The 27,626-nt window shown below is 47.2% G+C and overlaps 1 protein-coding gene and 1 long non-coding RNA gene across 5 annotated transcripts in view; one reads left to right on the top strand and one right to left on the bottom strand.

Annotated features, from left to right (window-relative positions):
* The window catches only part of ALK (ALK receptor tyrosine kinase), a 601,111-nt gene that overhangs the window by 287,452 nt on the left and 286,033 nt on the right, over positions 1-27,626 (top strand). For all 3 annotated transcript variants that reach the window (XM_083175495.1, XM_083175496.1, XM_083175497.1), the window contains one exon: positions 18,355-18,550. In XM_083175495.1, the coding sequence (XP_083031621.1) occupies positions 18,355-18,550 (196 nt within the window). The remainder of the gene's footprint in view (positions 1-18,354; positions 18,551-27,626) is intronic.
* Positions 1-27,626, bottom strand: part of LOC146063264 (uncharacterized) — a 293,909-nt gene that overhangs the window by 130,799 nt on the left and 135,484 nt on the right. The window contains exon 4 of one of the 2 annotated variants that reach the window (XR_014471560.1): positions 10,928-12,782. The exons of the other annotated variant lie outside the window; for it this stretch is intronic. This is a non-coding gene — a long non-coding RNA (uncharacterized LOC146063264). Of the gene's footprint in view, positions 1-10,927; positions 12,783-27,626 lie in introns of those variants that run through there. 2 annotated transcript variants of the gene reach the window in all.

Raw genomic sequence — 27,626 nt, 5'->3', positions numbered from 1 at the left:
GTCAACAGTGGGAAAAGTTTGACACAAGCAAAATGTCGTCACTTAACAAGTTGACAAATGAAAAGGTCGACATGAGTTTTTCAAATTTTTGGGGGGTGTCAATGTCCTGAGCACATGGACTCCAGTTATTGTATCACGTACCCTCGGTTGGCTTGCTTCACTTGCCATGCTTTGTGCCAGGTGCAGCGCTACCTCTGCGCTTGGCACACTTTACCATTCCCGATCAGAATCCAACTGGATGGTAAAGGAAAAAAAAAAAAAAAAAATCAAGAAAAACGCATGTCAACAATAGTTGTGTCAACTCTTTGATTGTTTAGACCTTTTGACCATGTCAACCAGGTGCATGCAGAACATATTGTGTTGGCATATTGTCTGTCAACCTCCTAAATATGGTCTTTAGCCATCTGTATACCAGCAAGCGTCATCATAATGTGGACAGGGAGAATAGGGTGGTAGCCGGTGGCATTTCTATAATGGGTGCAATGTGTACACAGACCCCTTATCCCAGGGGAGCCAACACCACACACATTGCACCCATGTTTTAATACTTACCCCTCCAGCGTCCTGCACCGGCCATTGCATTTGTGGCTAAAATCACTTTCAAAATGGCCGCCACACAACTCTAGAGTCTACGGTAGTGCGGAGAGGCGAAACCCACATGAAGTCTGCACACAGTCCCCTTCATCTGTTAAAGTGCCGCTGGTGGTAGCTAAATTTTGGCAGAGCCCTAACTAGTTCTTCTTCACCAGCGCCATAATTATACCCCCCTCCCATGTAACACAAGGGCCGATTCAGTCCCACTCCCAGCGGGCTGAGCTCACCCCTGTCCCCGATGGTCGGGGTTTGCGCATATGTGAATGACGAAACCTGCTTGGGGCAGGCGGTTGACGTCAGCGACCGCCCCCAATTCGGCGGATAGCGGGCGCTGGAAAAGTCAGTCCAGGCTGACTTTCCTTAGCGAACAGTGGAAAAAATCATTTCATGGTGAGAGTCGAATGATTTCACCCCGTGTGGACGCATGCGGGGGGATGGGATGTGTTAGCGTCACATCCCCTCATAAGCTAGTGCAGGGATTCGCTGGGGGGGGGGGGTCGTCGGAGCGGCATTGTACGCTGCCTACAGGTGCAGTAATTGTCCCTCTTCAATCTCATTACCTAGAAGAAAGGATACTATCTGTTTTCTTTTGTGTTTTCCTGTTCTGTTATTACATTGTGCCGCTATAGAATGATTGGCTTATTAGCGGGAGCAGAGGGCATTATGGCAAGTGCGAAATGAGTTTGTCTGCGCGCTTAGCATTCTAATGAGGTCGTCCCGACTGTATACTGATAAGATACCGTGTCGCCCTATGCTTAATCACATTTCCAAATCATCCCTGGGTCATTAGCACTTAATTAAAAAAGAAAAAAAAAAAGATAGTACTAGATTATTGTAATGCTACATAAAAAAGTGCTCCCTGAGATTTATGCAGATTTTAGGAAAATTAGCCGTAATTTTCCGTTTCAGAGAATAATTATTTTATTGTTGCTGGTCGGACTACTGAGAAGTCATTGGTGATGGGTTTTGTAGTAGCAATATGAATTATAATTGAATGCGGTCCTGTGTATGTACTAGGGTGGTTAGGGACGGCCATGGGTACAGTCGCCATCGACATTGATGGCGATACTGCAACCAGCCATCGATAGTAACAAACTACGTGATGGATAACCATCGATAATTTTAGTTATCGATAGTCAAATAATTTCTTAGGTTGACTTTCCCATGGGCCAGTCAGAACGTGGGGGTGTGGCTTCGGGTTGTCGGGGGCGGATCTATGCTCCATGTCCTGGTACCTTAAAAAAAAAAAATTGGTTCTGCTGTGCAATCAATGTAGAGAAGACATTTGGTTCTCCCCCATCGATTGCAAAAATATTCGACATCGACCATAAACCATTGATGATATCAAAACATGGATGGTGTGGGCCTCTGAGTATGTGGAGGCCCGTAATTTGTGGCCTCTCCCTTAATCCGCCCCTGCATAGGATATTGAGAGCTGTAAATCCATGTATTCTGCTTCTGTTTAGGGATGGCCATCGTTGCCATTGCCATCGATGGTTGCCATCGATGGCAATTCGGCAACTGACCATCGATAGTGCTTAACTATGCAATGGATGACCATCGATATTTTTACATATCGATGGTCATCCATTGTGTTTAATTGATAGGCCTGTGGGCCAATCAAAACACGGGGGCGGGGCTTCGCGGGTGTCGGGGGCGGGGCTGTGCTCCGTGTCCCAGCACTTTGAATTTGGCGACATGTTTCTAGTTACTTTAGCACTATTGCTGACAGGAGCAATCACTGGTTTGGCGTCTGACCATGTATCAGTAGTACTTTACTGTTTCTGATCTGTAAAAGTCCATTCGTATGGGGAGTATAAAGTTTGGGGAGCGCTGAGAGCCACCGAGCCCAACGCGTGGCGAGTGAAGCGGGCCCCTCGAGGGGACGCAGAAAACAAGCCTCGCTTCGGGCTCGGTGGCTCGCAGTGCTCCCCAAACTTTATAAAAACAACTACACGCTGACGTGAATAGTGGGGGTATGAACAGGTCGCGAGGACACGTACCGCGTCCCCTCGCCACGCTTCAGGCTGACGTGGATAGTGGGGGTGTACTAAATCGCATTGCGGATCGAATCATAGGCAAATCCTATACAAATCGCTTTGCATACGATTTGCATAGAATGCGATCCGCAGGGAAGTGCCGCCATGAAACTACACAAGTACCAAATGCGGCACCAGCTGGTAAGTACCGAGGGGATTGCTAAGTCGTGAACAACTGCTGCTTAGCGAGCCTTGCTGAATGAGGCCCAAAGTTTCTTATTTTAAACTTTGCATTTCCGAGACTGCAATATTGGCAAACTCTTTGGGGGTTTCACTTTGTTACGTTTTGTTGAAATCCTTACCTGTTGTTGGCTTTAAGGTTTGAAGTCTCTTGGTCAGAAGGTTTGCTATTCTGAGGTATTCCAAGCATTACACATTTCTCAAGCACTTCACGGTTTCACTCAAGAAATATGACATCTCGGGAATTAACAAGTTTTTGTTAGCAAAGTCCCAAAGTCTCCATTCTTTGGTCTCAAGACAATATCCCCCCAAAATACAGTCTTATGATTTGTAGTCCAACTTGTGCCTTCTTTCTTTTGGAATAAGTACATAAGCTTTGCAAACAGGTTTATGTCAGGATACTTACAGGCCCATGCTTAAGTCAGTGTTCTCCCTTTCACTGCAACAGTGGGTTCATTAATTCACAGAAAGGCCCTTTATGAGAGAAGGGGGCCCATGTGCAGACTCCAATCAGACCTCCTCCTCTCAGAGTAGGCTTTATTCAAGATAACAGTGTACAAGTGTTAGAAGTAAAACAATAGTCAATAAAATCAATCTCATCTGGGCTCAGTACTTTACAGCTGCACAGTACTATAATGCTACTATAACACAGTGACAGGCAAATGCAGGACCTTTTATAAAGCCAAGTAAACAATATGCACCTGCAGGCTAATCAGCATAAACTTTAAGTCTTTTGACTCAAACAAATGATGTTATTGTTGCTAATGAGTCATGTACAATAACACAGACATATTACATTATTATTGCTAATGAGTCATTCACAATAAAACTCAGTTAAGCGACAGCTTAAATACTTAATTACAGGTCAACATTTATCACAATCTGCATTTTTACTGTAGATGAGATACATTTTTTATGCCTTAATTTTTTACATGAAATTTTAATAAGAACAGCAATGAGTTTGAGGCAGAGGATTAGCAGCATGCTGTCTTCATGCTGCTTTGGAACTACATATCCCAGCATGCCCTGTCTCCGTTTAAGCATACCGTAATAGAAAAAGTGTGGCAGGGCATGCTGGAATATGTAGTTCCAAAACAGCTGAGAACCGTATGCTGAGCACCCTTGGCTTACACTAGCACTCTGCCTACTTGTATAGACCCCCATAGCTAATGCACATCCCGTATGTCATCAGGTGCCGACTTAGTAGCCTCTGAGTAGCAGCTTGGAGGCTACTACGGTCCCAGTACCATAATACATATGCTCCTCAGTAATAAAGGGGTACGGGTTGTACGGTCGGCAGTGTCTAGGGTCAAACGGTCAACCACAATTGGTTGACATTCAATAGGTTGTTATGCATTAGGTTGACATGGTCAAAAGGTTGACGGTCAAAAAGTCGACATAAAAAGGTTGACATGGACATTGTATTCGTGTACCGCGTCCCCTCGCATGGTAAAGAATGAAAAAGTCTCTTTTTTTTTAAATCACAAAAAGCTTATGTCAGCCTTTTGTCCAAATTGACCATTTTCATGTTGATATTTTAACCATGTCGGCATCGTGCATGTCAACCTTTTTCACATGTCGACCTATTGGCTGTGGACCTAGACACTGTCGAACGGATGACCGCATAACAAAATAAAGTTGAACAGATGCTTTTAGCATTCATAGGATCCTATTATATTAGAATATTTTGACCATCGAATGATTTCGCCTATAAATGTCAGTCTGAACTAACTGGCCTCCCGTGAAGTCAGCCGCACGCCGCCGGCAGGCTGCAGCCCGCCCACGTTTTCATGGGGGCACCCATAAAACGCTGGCTGTACCCCTGGTCCGGCCCTGTGCCCGCCCCCAGCCCTCTCTCCCCGCAGCGATCGGCTCGGTGAGTGTATAGAGTGTGTAACTCGCCAAAGCCGGTCGCTGACGGGGTTTGCAAATGCACGGAAATGTGAAAACCCTGACCTTCGGGGCTGGGGCCGAATTCGGATTGCAATGAGCGACCCTAGATCGGACCCATTATTCCTGCAAGTTACATACTGTTGCTGGGCCACAGTTTCCCCCTTTCCTGTGTTGTTTTGTTGCCGACAATCCAACATACATAATTATAAGGGCTGTGTGCCCCCCCTCCCCTGAATTCGCCACTAACGAACACACCTTGACCCATGTCGACCTTTAACCCTGTCGACCTTGGGGCCAGTTGACCTTCCGGGTCGACCTAATGACTGTCGACCTAAGTGTGGTCTGACAGATGACCGTTTCCCGATCATTTCAGAGGTCACCGTCACGCTGCTGATCTCCTACTACCTGTCAGTGTGAAAGGTGGTGCAGCAGCAGCTGACACTGAAGAAGCAGGGAGTCCGGCGCCAATACAGGGTCAGTACATTAACCAGGATGCCACTCCCACTCCCAGCCAGCCAACACCTCATGCACTGCAGCAGAACGGCCACATAACTCTCCGCTAGGGATGGCCATAGATGATTCGAAATCATCGATGGTTAATGGCTGATGTTGAATACTTTTGCCATCGATGGGGGAGAACCAGATGGTTTCCCTCCATCGATGGAACAGGAAAACGATGTGTTGCTTTTATTGTTTTTCAAAGTGCCGGGACCCAGAGCGTAGCTCCGTCCCTGACACCCGCGAAGCCCTGCCCCCATGTTTTGATTGGCCCACAGGCCGATCAATCAAACACAATGAATGACCATCGATATGTAAAAATATCGATGGTCATCCATTGCATACAGTAGTTTAGCACTATCGATGGCCTGTTGCAGAATTGCCATCGGGCCGGGAGTGGAGTGGGTTCCGAGGTGCGCGTGCACCTCCTCATCAGCACTGCAGCCGGATAAGCAGGGAGGAAGGCACGGGCGGCCGGCGGCGGTGAAGGAGCGGGCAGGCAGGCGCAGGAGAAGAGGTGGGTGGCGGGCGGCCAGACCAGGAAAAGGGGTGACACTGACAGCAGTGTGGGCGGCGTGCTCAGACGCTGCCCGGCATTAGACTGCGCATTAGACCTGGTTTTTTTAGGGCCAAATCCCGGGATTAGCCACCCTAGCGGGAGGGTAGGCAACTCTGATTAAGGGCCTGATTCAGAGTTTATTGTAAAATCTAAAATCTTTCTCATATGGCCAAAGCACTGCATGTGGGGCAGATGTAACATGCGCAGCAAGAGTTAAGTTGGGTAAACACTAGCCAATGTGTATATCCTGCAATATTGTCCGTACACACTTGCCGATGCCAGTGAGGAGGGCGTGGCAGCATGGGGAGCGGGAGCCGTAACATCGAATCCTGACTGTTAGATTTACATATTTATTTTCCCTTGTCGGGGTCCACGACCCCCATATAGGGAATATAGAATAGGTGGCGAGCGCAGTGCAGTGCAGCAAGCCTGCAAGGGGAAGAGAAGATGCTGGGATGGTCGCCAGAGGACCAGGTGAGTAGGATTTCCTTCCACAGGTACCCCTTTGGATTACTACGGATCCTGGACCCCGGACTCTTCAGCCCTGGAGCCCCGGACCAGCTCCGGAACCAAGGCCCCGGAACCAAGACACCGGACCGGACCCTGGGACCTACCGACGGGCTCAAGATAGGTAAGTATCAGTGTGTTTGTGTAATGTATGCATTAAACTTTTATTTTTCTGGGGTGTCAGTGTGTTTATTTAACTATTTCTTGTACTGTGGGAAGTGCCAGCGTGCCCTTTAATGCCCCGCATGCTGGGACTTGTGGTTCTCCAAGTCCCAGCATGCAGGGGAGGCTTGCTGGGACTCATAGTTCTACGGTATAAGACAATAGTTTTTAATATATTTTTTTACACAAAGATCAGCTCGATGCCCACCGCCCAGGGGCATCGAGGACAGCACCAGGCTTCAGCCTGGTCAGGTAAGTCCTGGAGGGGGGACCCCTTTATTTGGGGGGTTCCCACTCCCCCAGGGCCCCTGGCCAGGCTGACTGGTCAGTAGGCTAATGCTTTGGCCGCGGGACCTTATATCATAAGTGTCCCCCGGCTGTGGCATTACCCTGCTGGCTGGTTGTGCCTGGGGCTGGTTCTTAAAATACGGGGAACCCCTACTCATTTTGTCCCCCGTATATTGGGAACCAGCCCCGGCGCTTGAGCCTGGGGCTGGTTTTAAAAAATCAGCGAAGCCCTATTTGTCAGGTTTCCTGACTTTTTAATACCAGCCCCGGCTCTTCAGCCTGGTGCTGGTTACGGCAGTGGGGGGGACCCCACGCCGATTTTTTTTTTTTTTTACTAAATACCGTTTCAGAGCCATTCCCACTGCCTAAAGAAACGGCTCTGAAACGTGTAGGACTCTGCTTTTTAAACGTGTTGAAATACCGGTTAACTTTAACGGTAAATCAACTCTGGCGCTTTCCCACTGCAGCCTTAAACGTTTAGGAAGGGGAAAAAACGGCAATATACCGTTTAAGACCTGCAGTGGGAAAGGGGCATAAGTCACTTGAAATAGTGACTCCTAGATCTCTTTCCTTCTCAGTAGTTTCCATTTTAGTACCCTTGATACTATATTGAGCCTTTGGGTTTTTGAGTCCCAAGTGCATAATTTTGCATTTTTTAGCATTAAACTGTAGTTGCCATTCTCTTGACCAATTCTCAAGTTAACCTAGATCATCAGTCATTTGATTTACCCCTCCTGGTGTGTCTACTCTGTTGCATATCTTTGTGTCATCTGCAATGCCCTACCATCCACAATGGAGCAGTGGGAGAATAAAATAGGGTGCCGAACGCACCAAGGCACCATGCCCAAAGCATGGCGAGGAGACGTGGTACAAAAAAGTGAAAAACATGTTGATCGTTTGACTGTCGACATTTCAAGTGTCAACCTAAGGCCTGTCAATCTTCAGTGGTCGACCCCATGCATGTACACCTAACCAGGCTTGACACAATGAGCCACACCTGCATAAACCAGCCCACACTGTGGTACCTGTAGTTCCATATACAACCGCTATCTCCTGCAATAATGCCACTCTACTACACTCGCTGAGCTGCCTCTACTTTGTGTATACAGTCAGCTCTGCAGGACTACCGTAATAATAATGGAACTTTTTTTTTTTTGGGGGGGGGGGGGGGGGGGGTTGGTTCACTTTGCACCTGCTATTAAAGATAAAAAAAAATCCATCCAGCTCAGCGTGAGCCCCATTAATTTCCTCGAGCTGCATTTTCTTCTGTTCCCTCTTCCTAGTCCCATTGTTACGGTCTGGACATGGTTCATCCTCCTGCATTGTGCCTGTCTGTATCGCAGCCATTTGTTCTCTTTCCCAGGTAATATACGGCCCTTCTATTCATCTGTTTCCTCAGGAGGAACAAAGTAAAAGTTCATTGTCAGACTGTTGGAAGGAAGTTCATTAATGGCAGTAAAGTAGGAAAGGTTATACTATTTTTCACGATGGGCTGCCAGCGAAACTACAGATGTAGCCAGTATCATCCCAAAGCGATCATTCAGACAAGCCCACATCATTTGCTCTGAAACCATTAGCTGGGCTGGAATTCCTAGGTGGAATTACAGTGAGATGATGGCTCTAACCATCCAGGGGTAATAATGCCTGTGTGTGTAAGTAATTAGACTCCTGGCTAATTGTATCCTTTTGGGATAGCTTTAGTAGTGAGGAGAGCTACCTGTAGTAGAGAGGAAAGGTTATCGCAGACACTTGCCAACCCTCCAGAAAGCTGCGGGAGGCTTCTGATATTTGGAGTGGTCTCCTGCAGTCCTGGAAGAGCAGGCAGCTCTCCCGCATCCTGCCCGCTTTCTAGTGAAACGTTCAGGATTGTACACTCATTGGGAATCAGGGGAAGGGGTGGGGCTAAATGACTGGATCGTGTAATTTAGTGCTGCTCCCTCTCCACAGACCTGTGAATCGTGGGTGTGGTTCCCTATGTTGGGGGTGGGACCTAATGACAAGACTGTTTGGCCCCACCTCCTGAAGTGACCTGCAATGTAGGTATGACTGGAGGTGATTTTCATGTCAGTTCCGGACGTTTCACAGAGTTGTGTACATCAATTTCTATTATAGTGTTACTCTCCCACGCTACAAGCAGTGTCATACCAGGCAGCCATGCTAAATTCACATCTATAGGCCGTTACTAGTTGTGGGAGGAAGGCCTTTAATCAGTAGCATAACAATGTCTGCGCAGTCCAAGCAGTGGTTTGCAGGAGCCGGCACTGAGGGGTGCAGGGTCTCTGCAGATTCAAATTGGTCTGGCCAAACCTATAGAGTCTGCTGGAAATGGCACTCCAAAAATGGCCGCTGCCTTGTAGGAGACAGATGCTAGAGATCCTATTGGACCGTTAGCCTCTGTTGGGGGAGCACAGCTTGTACACCGTTACCTGGAATTGCCAGAATCCGGAACGCTTGCGCAACAGCAAGCAAGAAACCCCTGGCACTGAGAATGTAACCACTAGCAACCAGCAAGAAATTCCTGGAACGAGCATGTAACTCCTGGCAATGATCATTTAACCCCCTGACAACCAGGATGTAACCCCTGGCAATGAGCATGAAACCCTGGCAACGAGCATGTAGGTAAAAAAAAAATTGTTTGAAAATCATCGGAAACAAAAAATTGCTGCCTCTGGTGTATAAACTGTATGACGGGCCCAAGGTATTCCGATGTGCAAACATCATTTACTGCCACACTACGGCATGTCATGTACTAATTATGGAGGGATAGAATGTGATTTACAAGCATCGTAATGGCTTACTGTATGCAGAACGTGTCTTGCAGTGCATTAGGCTTTGCTGCAGTGCGAAGCATAGGAAATGGCAATATTCAGAGCAGGAACGCTTCAATGTACTGTAGGAGTGACAGTGACTGATGGGCCTCAATAATGTGCTCTCATTGTAAAGCACTGCCGAGTACGTCAGCTGCTGCTCTTCTTAGTAAGGTCAAGTTTGATTGTTTTTGAAGGTTGGAATTTTTATTTTTTATTTTGCTCCATTACACGCGTGTGCGCTTAAGTCAAGGACGTCCTAACAAATAAGGGGGCCCGTGAGCCATATATATTTTATGGACCCCCTATCTCTGCCTGGTTACGTGACCTGACAGGGAAACTTTTGGGTCATCGTGTCGACACTATGAAGGTCAACATACATCAGGGTTGCCTACTTTTAAAGGCTTCTTCCGCCCCCAGTACTTAAAATCGAGAATTTGCAGGTCTTCGAGGAGGGGGCCAGGCTGAATGATGTGATTTGCATCTTTAGCCCCTCCCCCGAAAAGCTGCGGATCGCGGTAATTTACCGCAGTGGCCAGGAAGATTCACGGGGGCGGTTTCGTGGGGGTTGGCCACCTACCTCCCGGCTATTCCGGGACGGTAGGCAGCCCCGATGTAATAGCATGCAGTCGCAACAGTTGCTGAATCTTCCCCATAGGGTGCTAGCAACAGAGAGCAAAGATACCGGCACGTATAACCACTGTGTGGGCACTTTCGGCAACTTACAAAGTTACAGTGGAGGTAGCACATTCGCACGTGAACCCCCTACATTTCCTGGCCATGCCCACGAAAACAATGGGTGCGCCCAGGCAGGGCCGGCGCTACCCACTCAGCAGCTCCTGCAAAGCAGGGAGGCGCCATGCTGGAAAGGCGCTGTCTCCCTCCCTGCTCTGCTAAAGCTGCCTCAGCCCTCACTGTCACTGCCTCCTGCACGCCGCCCGCAGCGCCTGTCTGACAGCGGGCGGCAGTATTAAGAGCTGCTCCCTACACCGCACACACACACTGTCCTCCTCCTGCGACCTGCCCCCTCTTCCTCACGGACACTTGCACTGAGGCATGAAGCGCTGTCTGTGAATGCCTGGATGACATGTCATGTCCGGATCCGGCCCCTACCCATTGCTCCCTGCGCCTGTCAGCTGTCAAACAAATGACGAACAGGCAGAAGCTCCGCCATTCCTTCCCTCTTCTCAGTGTGCTGTGCCAGTGCCACTGCCAGTCCTCAACACTCCGCCCCCTCTATCTCCTCCCCTCTTCTTCCATCTCCTCCTTCTCTCCCCTCCTTTCCCCCTCAGTCACGAGAGGGGTGTAATGGCATCCTCAGTGTCCTGCCTACGCAGATAGAAGAGGAGGGACTGCACAAGAGTTACACAGCAAAACAATGAGTCTTTTATATTTCATGTTTATAACAATTATTTTAATAATTGTAGATTTTTTGGTACTTGTATAGTTTCACGGTGCCATCATGGTACTGATTTTTTTTAATATGAATTTTAGACACTTTTAAAATAATGGTCTGGGTTATGTGCCTAATGGTGGCCATACACGCTGCAATAGCAGCATGCGATGTGATGTGCGCTCCTGCGGGCATCGCACAGTACAAAAAGTATGCGCTGAACATACTTTTTGTACTGCTTTCGGATCGCATCACACACTCATTGCATGTATGCCGTGCGATGCGATCTAGCACATAACGTATGCGATTCTCGCAGCGTGTATGGGCACCTTTAGTGCCTGCAACATTTTGAGGACACAGCACTGAGATGGTGTATGCCTACATGTACATGCACCTGAGATCCTCCGTCGGATCGGATGTTGCATACGCTCCCACAATCGGGCTGCAGCTTGTTGCAATGGCAATGTGAAAGGGCGCAAAATTTATGGTTTGCAGGAGGGCACCGGACACCCTAGCACTGGCCCTGCACCCAGGAAAACGTTGGGCTTCTCCATGCGAACGCAGACGGGCTGCTGGGGGCTGGTGGCTGATGTCTCAGGACGTTAACCGCGTGCCCAATTCTCGGACCCGGAGCCCAGACTGACTTCGATTTGCGAGCAGGGCAGAAAACATTTGATGGTTGGCGACCAGTAAATTATTTCGGGCCCGCACGCTACCATACGAATGGATGTTTATGCAAAACATAAATTTGCAAAGCGGCGGGGATATTCACAAGGTGGTGGGGGGGCATTCGTATGCCTGGCGGGTGGCGTTAGGCGGCTCACTAAGCAGCAAATTACCACTGCTTAGCAAGCCAAACAGAATCACCCCAAAAATGGCCATAAACACTCCAAATAGTTTTCAAGTCAAACAGCAGTGTTATATTTAAGACATGATAACTTTTTGGCATGGCTGGGATCTCTCCAGGCCACGAGCCCCTATTATAATACTATGGGCGAGATGAACTAAGCTATAAAAGTGATAAACCAGCAACCGATCAGCTCCCGGGGGCGGGGCCTCTGGTAGGGGCATGGTCACACCCCCATGAAACAAAAAAAAAAGAGGAGTGAGAACAGACTGCCGCTGCAGCTGTCTCTCTCCGCAGCTCAAAGCACAGCACTGAGCAGCGTGTGCTGAGCTGGGCAAAAGGCTGTGCTGGGGCGACAGTCTGTCCTCTCTCCCCACTGCCCAACTCCCTGCAACGGGATAGGGGGGAGCGGGATCCGGCCCCGACAGCAGACCCAACCCTGGGTAAAAAGTACTCCCCCCCTTCTTGACATCACTGCCTGTGACATGGCAGTTAGGAGCTGATTGGCTGGTGGTTTTTCACTCTCCACTTTGTCGCTTTTCAAACTGAGTACATCTGGCCCTGTAAAACAAAACCAAAAAAAGCAGTTCCGACTATTATGCATTTTCTATATGGTTCTCTCCGCATTTGCAGTAATGTAAAACTAGTTCTTATTATAATTCTGCCCACATCATTGGGCAGACGAAGCAGGAGTGGAGGAAATTGACTGTGCTGTAGTTTTAGCACCACATTTGATATGAAAATTCAGTTTCCTTGGTTTAAAGCCAATGGCAGCTGCTGGAAATTATGTTTATAGACAAATGGAACGGCTTATTCAGTACAATGCGGGACGGCGGAGACAGACAGCGTGGCTTTCTTGGCTGCGGGATTTGTGCTTTTTATTCATGATTTCTTGGTAGGACTGAGATGGACAATCGGTGTTTTCCAGTTGACCCTAAAACGTTGTGCGACAGTCCTCCATCTGGTCGCTCACTCATCTGCTTGAATGAAGTGATTAGATTTCTGTGTGATAGTCCTGTAATGATATCAATATCTTTGTTATTCTGTGTTTACGGGTTTTATCGAGGTTGGTATTGCTGTCATATTTTCTGCTTGTGCAATTTATCATTGAGTTTTCCCATTCCTAAACTTTCTCTGTAGTTAGGAGAGATAAAATTGTCTTCTGACCAGCAAATGCAGCATAATCAGGGTAATGTAGAATAGCGTAACCATAGCTACATGAAGATAACCAATCAAACACCGCGGATTGAGACATGAGAGCAGTGGCATAGCCACCGTGCGGTAAACCCCGCGGTGACGGGGAGGCGCTGAGTAATGTGGGCGCCGGGAGCTATGCTGCGTTCGTGGCCGGGATCTACTTTGTCTGCGTCCCAATGCTCCTAGCCTCCTTCTAGCTCCTTATGACAAAATGTCCCTCAAAAAATGGCCGCCCCCTTACAGCAGACAGTATTTAGGATGCTAGAGGGGGCAGCAGCAGCTTCCTCTAGCATCCTTCAAAACGGTCTGCTGTAAGGGGGCGGCCATTTTTTGAGGGACATTTTGTCATAACTTAGGACTCGGAGCCCAGAGAAGGCTAGGAGTGCAAAGTAGATCTGCGGTCCCGACTCCCGGGACAGGTAAGACAAGGGTGAGAGAGGGGAGAGCCAACATTTGGGGGGGGGGGGGTTTACAAAATTTGGCGCTACGCCACTGCATGAGAGTCATGGCGCTAATAATCTCTATTATACAGTTCAGAAGTGATTTCATATAGTGTAGCTGTATAGACTGCTCCTATGCCCTTTCCCAGGGGCATAACCAGAAGTACAACTCAGCCTGAATCAGGCCCAATATCCCCAAGTTACATTATGACAGTGCCCCCTATTCATATTATGCTACATTACAGTGCCCCCTATCCATACTGTACAATATTAGAGTATATTAGAGTAATACTCCAGTCCAAATTATGGGCCAGATGCACTAAGCTTCAAAAGTGATAAAATGGAGAGTGATAAACAGCCAGCCAATCAGCTCCTACCTGCCATGTCTCAGACTGTGTTTGAAAAATGTCAGGAGTTGATTGGCTGGTTGGTCCCTTCACCATTAAAACATCTGCTACACACTTCAGGCTGGGCAATGGATCAGATTTGGGGGCCGATTCAGTATCGCTTGCAGCGATCCGAATTCGGCCCCTGCTCCGATGGTTGGGGTTTGCACATGTGCATTTCTACAGAAAGATGCTCATTCTAGACACATTTCTGTGACAAACGATCAGTTTCATATGTTCCTCAATTTTTTTTTTTTTTTTTACCGTAAATAAAAATCAGAGCAAAAAATAAAGAGCAGCGGAATTCCTCAGGAATGGCGGCATTGGCTGATTCTTAACTTGTTTTATATACACAACAGCTATAAAGTAGCAAAGCAACAACTGTGCACAACAGAAACACATAACGCCTCTTATTGCTGTGTAAAAAAACCTTGAAATATTACTGGAACTTGCTGCTGCTGTCAGCGCACTATTAGTTTACTCTATCCCACTTTCTTTAAAGTGTTTGCATTGCTTTGATGCAGTTATGGAAGCCATTTTGTTGTCTGTTGATGTTTCAGGGCAACCATTTTGTTGGCTATTGACAGTAGCGTAACTAGAAGTTTTGCACCACCCTGCCAAAAAAGTTTCAGATGCCTCCCCCCCCCCTCCCCCAAATGCCCATTGCCAGAGTTTTTATGCTCATTGCCAGGGATTTCATGCTTGTTGCCAGGGGCTTCTTGCTAGTTTCCATGGGTTTCTGGCTTGTTGCCAAGGGCCTAGTGCTTGCTGGCGCTCCAACACTCCCAGAATCTGGCACTGAACCCTTTACCAATTATGTTCAAAGCGTATGCTGAATTTTGGCAACCTGAGGCCTTGGTTGTCAAGTGTGTTTGGGGCTTTACAATCCCACTGGTTCCCACTGGTCCTCTAGAAATCCCGATCCACTAGGATTTTGTTAAGCAGAACTTTAACAAAACCACTTCCAAATCCCCCGAGGAGATCTGAACCAAATCTCGGTTTGAGTTTTCCCATGATTCAGAATTTGGATTTTAACTCTTAATTTGTGGGCGTGTTGTGGGAGGGCCTCATAGCTGGTTGAGAACACAGCTGCTTATTGGAGGCCATACTTTGATGTAAAATCGACACCTAACATTAAGCTGGTGCAAGATTCAATGTTGTGCCCCATGCTAGCCTGTAAAGGTGCACCAAGCGGGACGATTGCAATTAAAGACGCACAAATTGGGTAACTACGTTCCTGCACAGTCAAACATCAGTGGCTATATATACTGATGCTAGTATAAACCCGTCAAGGGGAAGGGCTAATATACTAGCATTGTCATAAAGTCACTTATGTGACTGCTGCAAAATACACTAATGAGAGGCCTCTGAGTGCGTAACATCCACTGTTACTTGTCGACTGGTTTCGTTTTTTCACTTTTTTTGCCGTCAATGTTGATATCTGAGCACGTAGACCCCCAATGAGAATAGCACATACCCCTCGGGCCTTGTGCCTTGCCCAGAGTTCACGTGGATGTTACCAGTCCCAAAAAATTGTGAAAAACTCACGTCGACCTTTTTATGTGTCGACATTTGCCATGTCAACATTTTGTTTGCGTCAACCTCTCTCCGTAACCAATGGCCAATGCAAGCCCCAGGAGCTAGCTGCAAACATGTGCATCCTAGCGGACAGGTTTGAATAAGGCCTCAAGTTATCAGTTCATTAAAAATACAGTCTTGCGCAATACAAGTCTAGATTATTTTTGCGCTGGATCAGCTGCTCATTATGCTGGTGACTTCCTGTCGGATATTTACGTTACTCAGACTGCTGCATAGGATTTACATAATGTGAAGGTCGTGAACCCAATCCAGTCACATAGTAGAAGGAAACAATGGAATGTACTAGATTGTAAGCTTGCAGCAGGGCCCTCCTACCTCCAAGTCTGTCTGTTGTTACCCAGTTTGTCTTATCACTGTCTACTATTGTAAAGCGCAACGGAATCTGCTGCGCTATATAAGAAACTGTAACGGAATCTGCTGCGCTATATAAGAAACTGTAACGGAATCTGCTGCGCTATATAAGAAACTGTAACGGAATCTGCTGCGCTATATAAGACACTGTAACGGAATCTGCTGCGCTATATAAGAAACTGTAACGGAATCTGCTGCGCTATATAAGAAACTGTAAATAAATAAATAAATAAATGTACAGATTACAATAAATGCTCCCAGTGGGGTCTCTTTCATCTGCAGAGACAGATTACGTTTGTGCGGATTTCATCAATTCATTTCACAGCAGGTTTACAAGCCGGGCGCTCCCGGCAAGGTAACGGACTGGACAATGCCTGACACGTTACAGGTACAGGAGGAGTGCGGAGACCTAGTGCCAAGGTGTCAGGGACCGAGGAGTAAATCATTGTTGTAGCACGTTTCAGTGTTGGCCCGGAAAGACCTGTATTTCCTGCTGTGCGTAACTGTGCTCAGAGCAGATAAGAACGAGACGTGATACTGCTCTTTCAAGCTTATTGATGTGATGATAACACTATAAACGCAATCTTTCCCAATGTAAAAACAATAACGTCCTAGCATGCTGGGTGGATTGTGAGATAAACCATACTGTGACCAGTACAGATAAACTCCATCGCATAACTAGGAGCTGTGACAGGTGGATGAGTATAAAACCCCTTCACATACCAAGAGTGGCTACACAGTAATAACTTATAATACAGCGCCACCTACTGTTCCTCCACTATAGTTTACCAGCAATACTTAGCCTGTAGCTATTGCCATATGCCAACAATTATTATACAAATACCCCATTGAGATAAATGTTTAGTTTGCTCTCAACAGCTGCTTCTTAAATTTGCCCCATTTTTACCTTGACCGTCACTCATTGATGTGCAGGGGTGTGACTCTTGGGGGGGGGGCTAGAATTCAGCAACAATTGTCACAGCTACGGGGTATGTCCTTGTTACACACCCATGCCCCCATTATGCTGCGACTTTGGAATGTTGGGTGGAATTCATCACTTAGTGGCTGATTCTAAGCCGGGCACAATGGCGATGTTCTCAGTAAATGTGTGGTTTCATTATGTGTGACTGAATCGACATCACTAAACAGTCGCCCAGTGCGTCGCCCCACAGTGTCCACGTACAGAACTGCAGGATGGATTAAGCCGCACCTACTCAGGAATGAATTGTGCAATCCTGGGTAGTGACTGCAATGGGGATAAACAGATGCACAAACATATTCCACCTCATGGGTGCGCTATGGCAGTGTAGTGGGCGTGACGCGGTTCTGTTGTGGTCTTGGAATCAGAGTCTGATTCAGAGGTGCATTTTCAGAAGCAACAGACTTGCAGATATGTGCAGTCGACGAAGCGGCTGTTTCACACCCGCTTCTAACACACAGAAGAGGAAATATCAGGAATATACAGTAGGAAAGTCACAGGAAAGTCATCGCAAATAAGAGGCCGGGGCCAGTCCAACTGTGAACGAGTTTGCAGCGGCTGAGATAAACCCAGGAAAACATGGAGACCCGCCTACATTTTTGTAGCCACTCCCCAAATCTTTCCCCAAATGGACACTACGGAGTTTATTTACAAAAGGTGGCCATAGACCTTCTTCCCCCCTGAGCCTTGGGGTGCGTCAAGATTGTATGCAATACATCACATGTGGTCCTTTCAGAGGCAATGTATCGCATGTGACCCTGTTTCCTGCTGCCGGGAGGGGGGGCTGAGTTGGAGGTCAGACAGGCAACCTGTCCGACCTCCGGCTCAGGTCAGATACACATGTGGCCACATGAACATCGGACACAAGGGGGCAGTCAAACACATCCGATTTCTCAGCCCGATCTGTCTATTGAAGATGGGATGTTGCCCATAGCAACCAATCAGAATCTACTTAGATAATAGAATATGATTGGTTGCCCATAGCAACATCCCATCTTCAATAGAATTCCCATTCTTAATAAATAATCCCCTACGTGCCCCTTGGTTTGCAAATGACTCCTTACTCTGTCCGACGTTGCTAAGTCATCGTACACATGCAGGGGGTCATTCTAATTTAATCGGTCCCCCGTACGGGGGACTGATTTTTTGCATCTGGGCAAGCACGTTTCTGCACATGTGCAGATGCAGGGTGCGAGCGGAACGGCAACTGCATGTTCGCCGCCCCGCTCGCGCCTAGCAGTGTGGGCGGGGGAGTGGGGCAGCAGCGGGGGGCACAGCCCCGGGGAACACCCAGCATTTCATGGGCGTTCCCATGCAAATTGCCCAGTGACGCAGGTGTGGGAGGCGGGCAGCTGATGTCAGTGGATGTAAGCTGCCCGTCCACTTCCCGCACAGTGCACTCACAGATGCTGCAAAATTTGTATTGTTGCATAAGGTTCCGTGTGTATAGGAACAAGTAATGAGCGTAGATGAAATTGTTGCAGTTTAATGATGACCTGCAGATACAATGAAACACTGGGGTCCATGAAACCAATCTAAGTTCCAACAATGTTCTTGTAACAATATTTTACCTTTGTAGCTTTTTTATAGTGTTTAACGATGAATAACGTTAGGATCCCTGCTTCTGTGTTCTAGGTAACTTTTTGTTCTATGCTTCCTCTGGAGGTCCCGTTCCTACACTTATCAGCCCATGGCTGCGGAGTAACAGTGCAAGCTGCAAAGTGGAGCTGTCTGTTTTCCTTCAGAGAACCGGGAAATACATTGTCCGCCTGCTACCAGACAACGTCCCCATTTCCGTGGTGGAAGCTCCGCGGACACTGGAGAAAAGTCGGTGAGTTGCTTTTTTTTACATTTCAGTGCTGTTTACGCATTTAAGAGTTAACGTAAAAAGCAGGGGAAAGAGTGGAGAAGTGGACCGGTGCCAGTGGCAACCAATCAGCTTTGATGTAGCATTTGTCAAGTACACTCTATAAAATGTTAGGTGCGTGCTGAATAGACTGTGTCATAATAAAATACATGTACAGTATTATGTTATAATGTATGAACCTTATGGTTAGACTTTATTGTGGCTTTCTATATTGGCGGTTCAAGTGAATGGGTTATATTATATGAGCCCGTCGGCGCTTGTGTGCCGCCTGATAAGCCTGTGAACGATATAGTGCACAGACAAATTGGGGCGGCCCTGCCACACGGTTGATGGCCAATATATCTGGCTGTGTGCACGGGCAGTCCGCAGGGGTGATATTCATAGGCCCCATAGCAAAAGTTTGTAAGGGCCCCCTATTTAGCAACTGATGGTGATAAATGTATGTAAAACATATTACTTAGACAGTAAATATGGGCCCCCTTCAGCTCTGGGCCCCATAGCAGTTGCACCACTTGCACCTATGGTAGTTACGCTCTTGGCAGTCCGCCAACTGACCACACACATGCTGCAGGTCACAGCTGGGTCGGAAAATTCAAATGCTGGATATCTTGACTGACACTCCGAGTGTCCGATCAGTAAGTCTGTAGATTACCCCTTGTTCGGCCACATGTCAAAGGATCTGTGACGTGTTGTCAGGTGAGTACCCAGACTAAGAAGTCAGAATACAGGTGAACCCCTGAAAGTTGCTGACAAACTGAGCTATTCAGTATATTCCCACAAACAGTACTGTACGTGGTATATGTAATAATGAAATTAGGAATCATCAGGGGTTCAATCAACATTTGTTCAGGTCAGTTGACCTGATGTTCCTAAAGTAATTTTCAGTAATGAGTACTCAATAAAATCTACGTTTCACTTAAAAAAAAAAAAGAAAAAAGCTGAAATTGACATACACGAAGCTCACTGGCATAAAAAGATATATTGAGAGATACTGTACAGAAAGACATATGTGGCCCGATTCAGACCTGATTGAACAGCTGCAAATCTGACAGCCGTGACCCTGGCCCATTTTCGTTTTGCTGACAGCATATCGCCAAGAATCAATGTCCCGCTTGGCAATCGGCGAAACGAGGTTTGTCCGCGTAAATGTGGACTGTCGAGATTGGGCCGTGATCGTGACAATTCACAGCCATACTGAACAAAATGGGCAAGACAGCATTGAATAGGCGCCCACCGCTAATTCCCCTATCGGAAATAGCGGTGGGGATTGAATACCCCCCTATAGCTGACAGATGGCGGAGAATCTCTTTAATATGAGTTTAGCACATACGCAGCGCCAATTATTGGAAATGATGTCAGTTAAGTATAAGGCTTCTAATCTTTGGACAGTTTATGTCACGGGAGCAGATTTCAGGCCTGAATTATGATGTAATGGACGTGTTTATTTAGTTCCACACTAAATGCGAGTTTAGTGGGCCCAGTCATTTTTTATGCGAAACGCAGTAAAAAATATATTCTTCTGACTTCCTATCACAAAGGTAGCAGATTTATCGCCCTAGCATCGGCGCCTAGCAATGCGTTTGGCATCGCTCACCCTACAAATCACAACAAATCTGTTCTGTCGCAGAATCTGAAATGTGCAGATATCCTAATGGCGACTGTTAGATTTGCTCTGACATAGAGGGAAACGGCTGATGGAGGCACTTTCGAAGGCGGAAAAAAAAAATGTGATTTGTAAATTTGCTTAATCCTTAAAATACAGTTCATCCCATTTACGAACGATATGTTGCAAGATGTGTTTCTCGCTGCAGTTTAGCGGGTGAAAATGACATTAGACGGCATTTGAACGGAAATCAAAGATGCTGATGTTTGGCAGGAATCGAGGCACACTGTACACATTTATATCAGTGCTTGGCTAAAGTACAGATATAACGGCCAAAGTCATAGCCGCAAGTAATGCCGAAGTTCAGGGAGAGGTTGAGAGATTTCTTGAGACTCTGCATGCAGGAAAATCCTTAGAAATCAGTGCGGTGCATGCATTATTGTAATAATATAATAATATGATATAATGTAATAATACTATTCTGTTGTGCTTTAAAATTGGAAACAATGAAAAAACTAAACTGGTTAGTTACAGACATAGGCCCATATTCAATCCCCGAATAAATTTTTGTCAGGGTAAAAATCAGTGGCGTAGCTACATATGTGGCAGACCCTGCAGTGGCTTGGGAGAGCGGTGCCAGTGGGGTCTGTAGTGGGCACCGCTGGCTGAACTGACAGGCGACTCAGGCAGCAGGAAGCGCTGAGCTGGTCCCGTCCTGTACATATCTAATGAGCAGGGACCCAGTGCAGTGCATAGTGAAATGAGCGGGTCCTGCTTAATACATATGCACGGGATGGGGACCCGCTCATTAAATATACACTGAGCTGGGTCCCCGCTCATTACATATGCACGGAGTGGGACCAGCTCAGTGCTCACTGATGCCTGGGTCGCCTGTCAGCTCAGCTAGCGGCGCCCATAGTCCATCGCCTCACCCGTTCTTGGGGGGGGGGGAGGCAGATTTTTTTTTGGCAGGGGGGAGAAAAAGTTCTAGCTACGCCACTGCGAAAAATCGCCAGTTTTCACCCTATTTTTTGGGTGAATTCGATTAACCTATTCAATATCAGTGCTGATTCTTCTCTTATGCCAAAAATCTGGTTTAGGTGAATTTGCAGCCATTTTCACCAGGTGAAAATCTTGGCCAAGATTAAATATGCCCAATAGAGGTAGGAGGGTCCTGCTCGCAAGCTTACACCCTATAGGTAATTGATATATAAGGATAGGTGTTATCTATTGCGTAATGGTCCACCACACTGCAGAGGTTCGCGGTGAACTGTATGTTATGGAGAGCCAGCAATGTTGGCCAGAAGTCTGGAGAACAGGAAAGTTATGTGAGTATGTGAGGAATGTACAGTGGGGATGTAATTGGATAGGAAAAGTTTATTAAGGTTATATGGCTGGTTTTGGTATTTGATAAGCTGACTGAAGAGGGGATTTTTCAGGGAACACTTGAAGGTTTGGAGACTGGAGGAGAGTCTGTTATTGGGTGTGGGAGAGCATTCCACAGAGTGGAAGCCCAAAGAATGTCCTGCAATTGTGAATGGGAGCGAGTAATGAGTGTGGATGAGAGATGTAGATATGTGAGGTGCGAAGCGGTCAGGTTGGGTGATATATTGAGATAAGAGAGGCATGTTACCTTGGGGCAGTTTCATATTTTATATATATTTTATATTGAATACAGTAGAATACAGGTAACCAATGCGCAAGCAGAGCAGTTTTGCAGACGATAAACATCTGGCGAGGTAGATTAGCCTCAGCTGCATTCATGCTGAATTGTAGTGGTGAGAGTCTGTATTGGGGAAGACCAGTAAGGAGACTATTGCAATAATCAATGCGGGAGATGTGAGCATGGATAAGAGTTTCTGTGGCTTCTTGTATAATCCAACCTCAGTATCACAGGACCTTATCACATACTTGCCAACATTTGGGAGAGGAGATGTAGCTGGGCACTTAGGGGGTGCGGCTGCAGGCTCTGATGTCATTAGGCACCACCCCCGAGGGAATTATAATCCTGTTAAAGTCCATACACACTGGGTGTTTTTGACCAGCGTGTATGGCCAGCGATGAAGTAAAAATTGCTGCTCGGATAATCTCTCAGTGCATACACATTGAGCGATTTTCACCCGGGCAAGCATTTTTTTTACTGACAGTGAACCACTTTCTACAGTAGGAGTTGAGTGGAAAGTGGCCAGCGTTGGCCGGCTCAAAACACTAAAAGCGAGCTGCTTTCAGCTCAAAAAGGAGTGTATTGGCTTTTAATTGTGGTAATATCCACACTTTCAGCCCTACAGTCTATTCTGAGCACAGAGGCTGGTGGTATAACTGCCTACAGGTACTGTACACTAATATTGTATGCTCTGTACTCCATTAAGCTTCAAAAGTGATAAAATGGAGAGTGATAAACCTCCAGACAATCAGCTCCTAATTGTCATGTGACAGGCCGTGTTTGAGAAATGACAGGTAGGAGCCAATTTATTTGGTGGTTTATAACTCTCCAATTTTATTACTTTTCAATGCTTAGTACATCTCGCCCAGTATGTGACAGTACAGCAACGTCTGCCTGTCCTAATGGAATCTATTGTCGCTAACGTGGCTCCGGGTGAAACGGCTAATTTCACTCATTTGTGACCTGAATTAATATAAGATGATCTAAGCCGGACTCTGGAAATAGAAGTAATAATATGACACCTCTCCAAAGAGTATTTAAGTGTCTGCATCATTTTCTATTGACATAACCTTAATTACAAAAGATAATGGAATTTCTAAGTGTTTTTTCCCCCATATTTTTGACATCCACTTTCTGTATTATGGACCTGTCATGGGAAATTATGTTTTGCTTAATTTAAAAAAAGGCTCGATATTTGATCATCATTTATAAACTCGGCCAAATAAACGGATTTCATAGTAAAAGCAGATTTAATTGTAAAAATATCAATGGCTTTTTTTTTTTTTATTGACAAATGAAAGGGAGACTGAGAATTCATACATGTTCTATTCCTAGGTAGTAGCCATGTTCAAGATGGCGGCTAATGCCCAGGACTGACCTCTCTAGTGCAGTTTATGCGTATGAACCACTATTACCGTAATGGTTATAGAACCGATATAATAATTACATTCACTCTTATTTAGCCACCAGATAGCAATATTGTATCTTCCCTGTGTATGAGTACTGGTCTGGTATTCGTGCATGCTCAGACCCCCCCACCTTCAAAAATGGGGCCAAATTCGAACCCTACTGAAAGGGTCTAAATCTTGACCTTTGTACTATAAATTAAAATACTTTCAAGACTCATTCCTCCCAGTTACTCCAAAGATGACCCATATAACTACAAGTTGGATCATTTCAAAGATGTTGAGACGTTGCCTAGCGCCTAGGGGGTGTGGCCTCACTGGAGTGCCGCTATCTGTAGGTCGCTTTAGGGGCATGGCCAGCAGCTCTGTGTGGTACTGGCCATGCCACCAGCTCTTCTGTCTCCACGAATAGACGCTGTGCGCATGTGCTCAGCATCTATTCCCCACAGCTCTTAGCAGAGCAGGCCAGGCAGGATGGGGCTTCTAACTGCGCCGACACAACCACCACGGGACATTGCTGGTACGGAGCAGGACACGGGACCATTCCAATAAAATGGGACGGTCCCGCGAAAATCGGGACAGTTACGAGGTATGCACATTCATATATTTTAAGACATATGTTTAATGGTAGGAGGCATGACCATGCACCCTTAGAATAAAATACAGAAAAAATTGTACTTGAACCCCCACCCTAGCCACACTGCAGCCCAGCACTCAGCAGCATGTACGGAGGTGAGAAGAGCATCCTGCAGCTGCAACAGCTAGTTAACGTAGCCCCACTGGGCCCCTCCATAAGACCTGGGTAATTAGTAAACACCCCCCCCCCCTGTGGCACTGTGCCAAGGACAGGGGCATGGGGTCAGGCATATATGCTGATTGTTCCCACCCACTGTGCAACGGGACCCCTATACCTGGTTCCTGCAGCACTATCTTTCCAATGATACTGTATATTTTTGCAGAAGACCACTAGTTCCTGTGTGGGGCCATCTTTCCGAATATATCACCACCAAGATGGCGCCACTGGATGTGCAATGGGAGGTAGGGAGAGCAGCACACTCTCCAGTCTTAGACCCATGGGATTTCACCAGATAGACAAATGTTTTAGCCATTAAATTCTGTGAAATTATGCCCAGTTAATTAATTAGCACACACATATTCTGCAGCCCTTTACAGAGAATTTTTGGCCAGTGCCTGCCACAGTGGAGTTGACAATCTATATGTCCCACCACATGTACATGTTTTTGTTGAGAGCCAATGGACCTACCTGTATATCTTTGGATTGTGGGGGGGAAACAGAATACCCAGAGGAAACCTACGCAATCGCGGGGACAATATACAAACTCCACACCGTTAGGTTCATGGTGGGAACTGAACCCATGACCTTAGCGCTGTGAGGCAGGAATGCTAACCATTACACCGTCCATGCTATTACTGGTCTAGACAGTTACTGTATCTAATGCTCCAACGCACTTATTTATTCCTTTCCACAAAACTGATGTCGGTGCCCAGAACTAGGGGGTAGAAGTACAATATATCATTATAGCCAGAGGCGCTGGAACGTTTTTAGGTTGGGGGGGGGGGCAAGATATAATCTCATTTTGGCGCCCCCTAAATTGCTGTATGTTACCCCCGGGCACTATACACACTGGCAGCGGCATATATGCATGGGCATTATACACAGGGCAGCGGCATATATGCGTGGGCATTATACACAAGGCAGCGGCATTTACGTATGGGCATTATACACAGGGCAGCGGCATATACACGTGGGCATTATACACCGGGCAGCGGCATATACATGTGGCCAGAGACACCAGGATTTACATTAATCCAGGGGTTGTCATTTACTTGTAAAAAGTGGAAAAAGTGGCAGTGTCACCCCCAAACAGATTTATGTGATTATGTCTGATTATGATAATCAGACATAATTACATAAACCTGTTTGGGTGTGAATCCAGGGGTAAATGACAACCCCTGGATGTGTCAGTCACTGGGGAAGGGAGGGTGAGAGAAGCAGCATTGGTGGGCGCACATCTTCCCTGCCACCCGCCCGGCTATATTACTGATTAATCAGCTGCCCACCCGCCCGCCAGGCTATATAACTGATTTATTATCAGCCGCCCGCCCGCCCCTATATTACTTATGTATTATCCAGTGGTGCAGCTAGGTGCCATGGTGCCCGGAGCAAGGGCATGTTTTGCGCCCCCCCAATTTGTCGTAGACGGGGCATGGCTTAACATTATACCACACACCCAGGGGCAAACGCAGGATTTCTAAAGAGGGGTTTCTCTATGTATAACCCTGACTCATATAAAAATACATACACATTTAATGAAATCTCCCCTTCAACTACTCACACACAACACCCCTCTCAACCCACTCACTGTCCACCCTACAGCACTTTCCCACCCCATTCAAATAACCCCCCCCCCCAAAAAAAAAAAGCACTCTCCCTGGCCCTCCAATATTCACCCACAGCATGATACACAAAAGTACCTTTTCCCTAATGTAGCTCCTGGAGGACTTCTTGCTCAGCCTCCGAGTCCCAGCAGCGACACACAGCAGGCAGCCTGTCAATGAGGGGAGCCTAGGGTGGCTGCTCGGACAGACAGGCCGGGCAGACAGGTTCCTCTGTGCCCATCTCCTTCCTGCCTCCAGCAGCCAGCTGCGAACAGTGTGGCCAGGGAGATGAACGTGCGAGGGGCTGAATAAAGGGCTGAGCGGGGGAGGTGATCAGCTGGGCAGCTAAACTGGTGAGTCTGCCGTTGCCTGGGACGGCTGTCCCCTGTAACCCTCTCCCGTGCCGCTGGTATTATCATCCGCTCGCCCTCCTTTATTACATACCAGGCGCCGGGGATGGCTGCTGCTGCTGCCGCCGGGGAGATGTGTAGAAGACGCGCCCGCCAATCACAGTGTATGTGGAGGGGATGCGCCGGCAGTGATTGGCTGGCGCGTCTTATGCACATCTCCCCGGCGGCAGCAGCAGCAGCCATCCCCGGCGCCTGGTATGAAATATAGGCGGCCGGGCGGATGATACTTCTTTAATATAGGCGGGCGGCTGTAATATAGGCGGGCGGGCCGGACATACTGGCGCCTCAGTAATTTTGGGGGGGGCAAGCTGCCCCCTCGCCCCCCCCCCCGTTCCGGCACCACTGATTATAGCTCTTCCTGATTTACTTAATTAACCTTGTTTACCTCCTTTAAGTGGACCACCATCTACGCTGCAGAGGCAACAGATCTGAGGGCTGAGCTAATATACAGTAACAATGGAACCTATCACTTTACTAAAGTATTTGGCTGTTAGTATGGAAGTAGTGCTCGAAGTAGTGCGTTACTATCTGAATAACCCGCTGAGGAGCCGACTGCTTAATTAGTCGTTATAGTGCAACAGAAGCAAAATGTGTTCTGGCTTATAGGAAAAAATTAATATGCACCGGGGGGAGGGGGGGACACGGGACACAATTCTAAGGAGGAACAAGGGCCAGTGATTGGTGAAACCGCTTTGTCCGTTTCAATGTGTTCGTCTAAATATTGTCAGGTAAGCTTACCGAGCATGAACCGCTATGTAATCTCTTATTTGCATTTTGAACAATTTACAAAAGAGTTTTTTATTATTCAAATGAACTATTTAGGAATATCCAATTCCAAACCCGTCTGCCAACACGATTAGAAAGGAAGAGAGAAAAGAAAAGCAAATACAAATGGTTGCTGTCATTTCGAGAGCAACTTGGTGAGTTTCATAATGCAACAGACGAGTCGGAGCACGATGCCGCTTTGTTGGCCCATGGCTGTCGTCAGCCACAGTCACTACCGACTTAGTAGCAAAAAAAAAAAAAGAATTGTTCAGTTCAAAAACTAATGACGGTTTATAATTTAAAAGTTGGCACTTGTGAAAAAAAGGAAAAGTGTTGTGGAGATGGACCAATCAGGTTACTATTCCCAATTATAGCCCATGTGGATGGTAAATGATGGAAAAGTTAAAAAACGTGAACCCGAAGCGTGGTACGCGTCCTCCGACCTTTTCATGCCCTACTATCCACTAGGGCGTGGAGTGAGAATAGAATAGTGTGGAGAGCGCAGCGAGCCACCGAGCCCGAAGCGTGGGGAGCGGACGCGGATACCTTCACAGTTATACGCGTCCCCTCGCGGGCTTCCCAGGTGTCCATGGCGACGCGGACACCTGGGAAGCCCGCAAAGGGACGCGTTTACCTGTGAAGGTATCCGCGTCCGCTCGCCATGCTTCGGGCTCGGTGCGCTCGCCACACTATTCTATTCTCACTCCACGCCCTAGTGGATAGTAGGGCATGAAAAGGTCGGAGGACGCGTACCGCCGCCCCTCGCGGGCTCGCTGCGCTCGCCACGCTTCGG

This window comes from Crinia signifera, chromosome 3 (genome assembly GCF_055691185.1).
Source record: "Crinia signifera chromosome 3, ASM5569118v1, whole genome shotgun sequence".
In the NCBI taxonomy this organism is placed as follows: domain Eukaryota; kingdom Metazoa; phylum Chordata; class Amphibia; order Anura; family Myobatrachidae; genus Crinia; species Crinia signifera.
The sequence above is the reverse complement of the archived record's forward strand: the minus strand, read 5'-3'. Positions and strand labels throughout refer to the sequence as shown.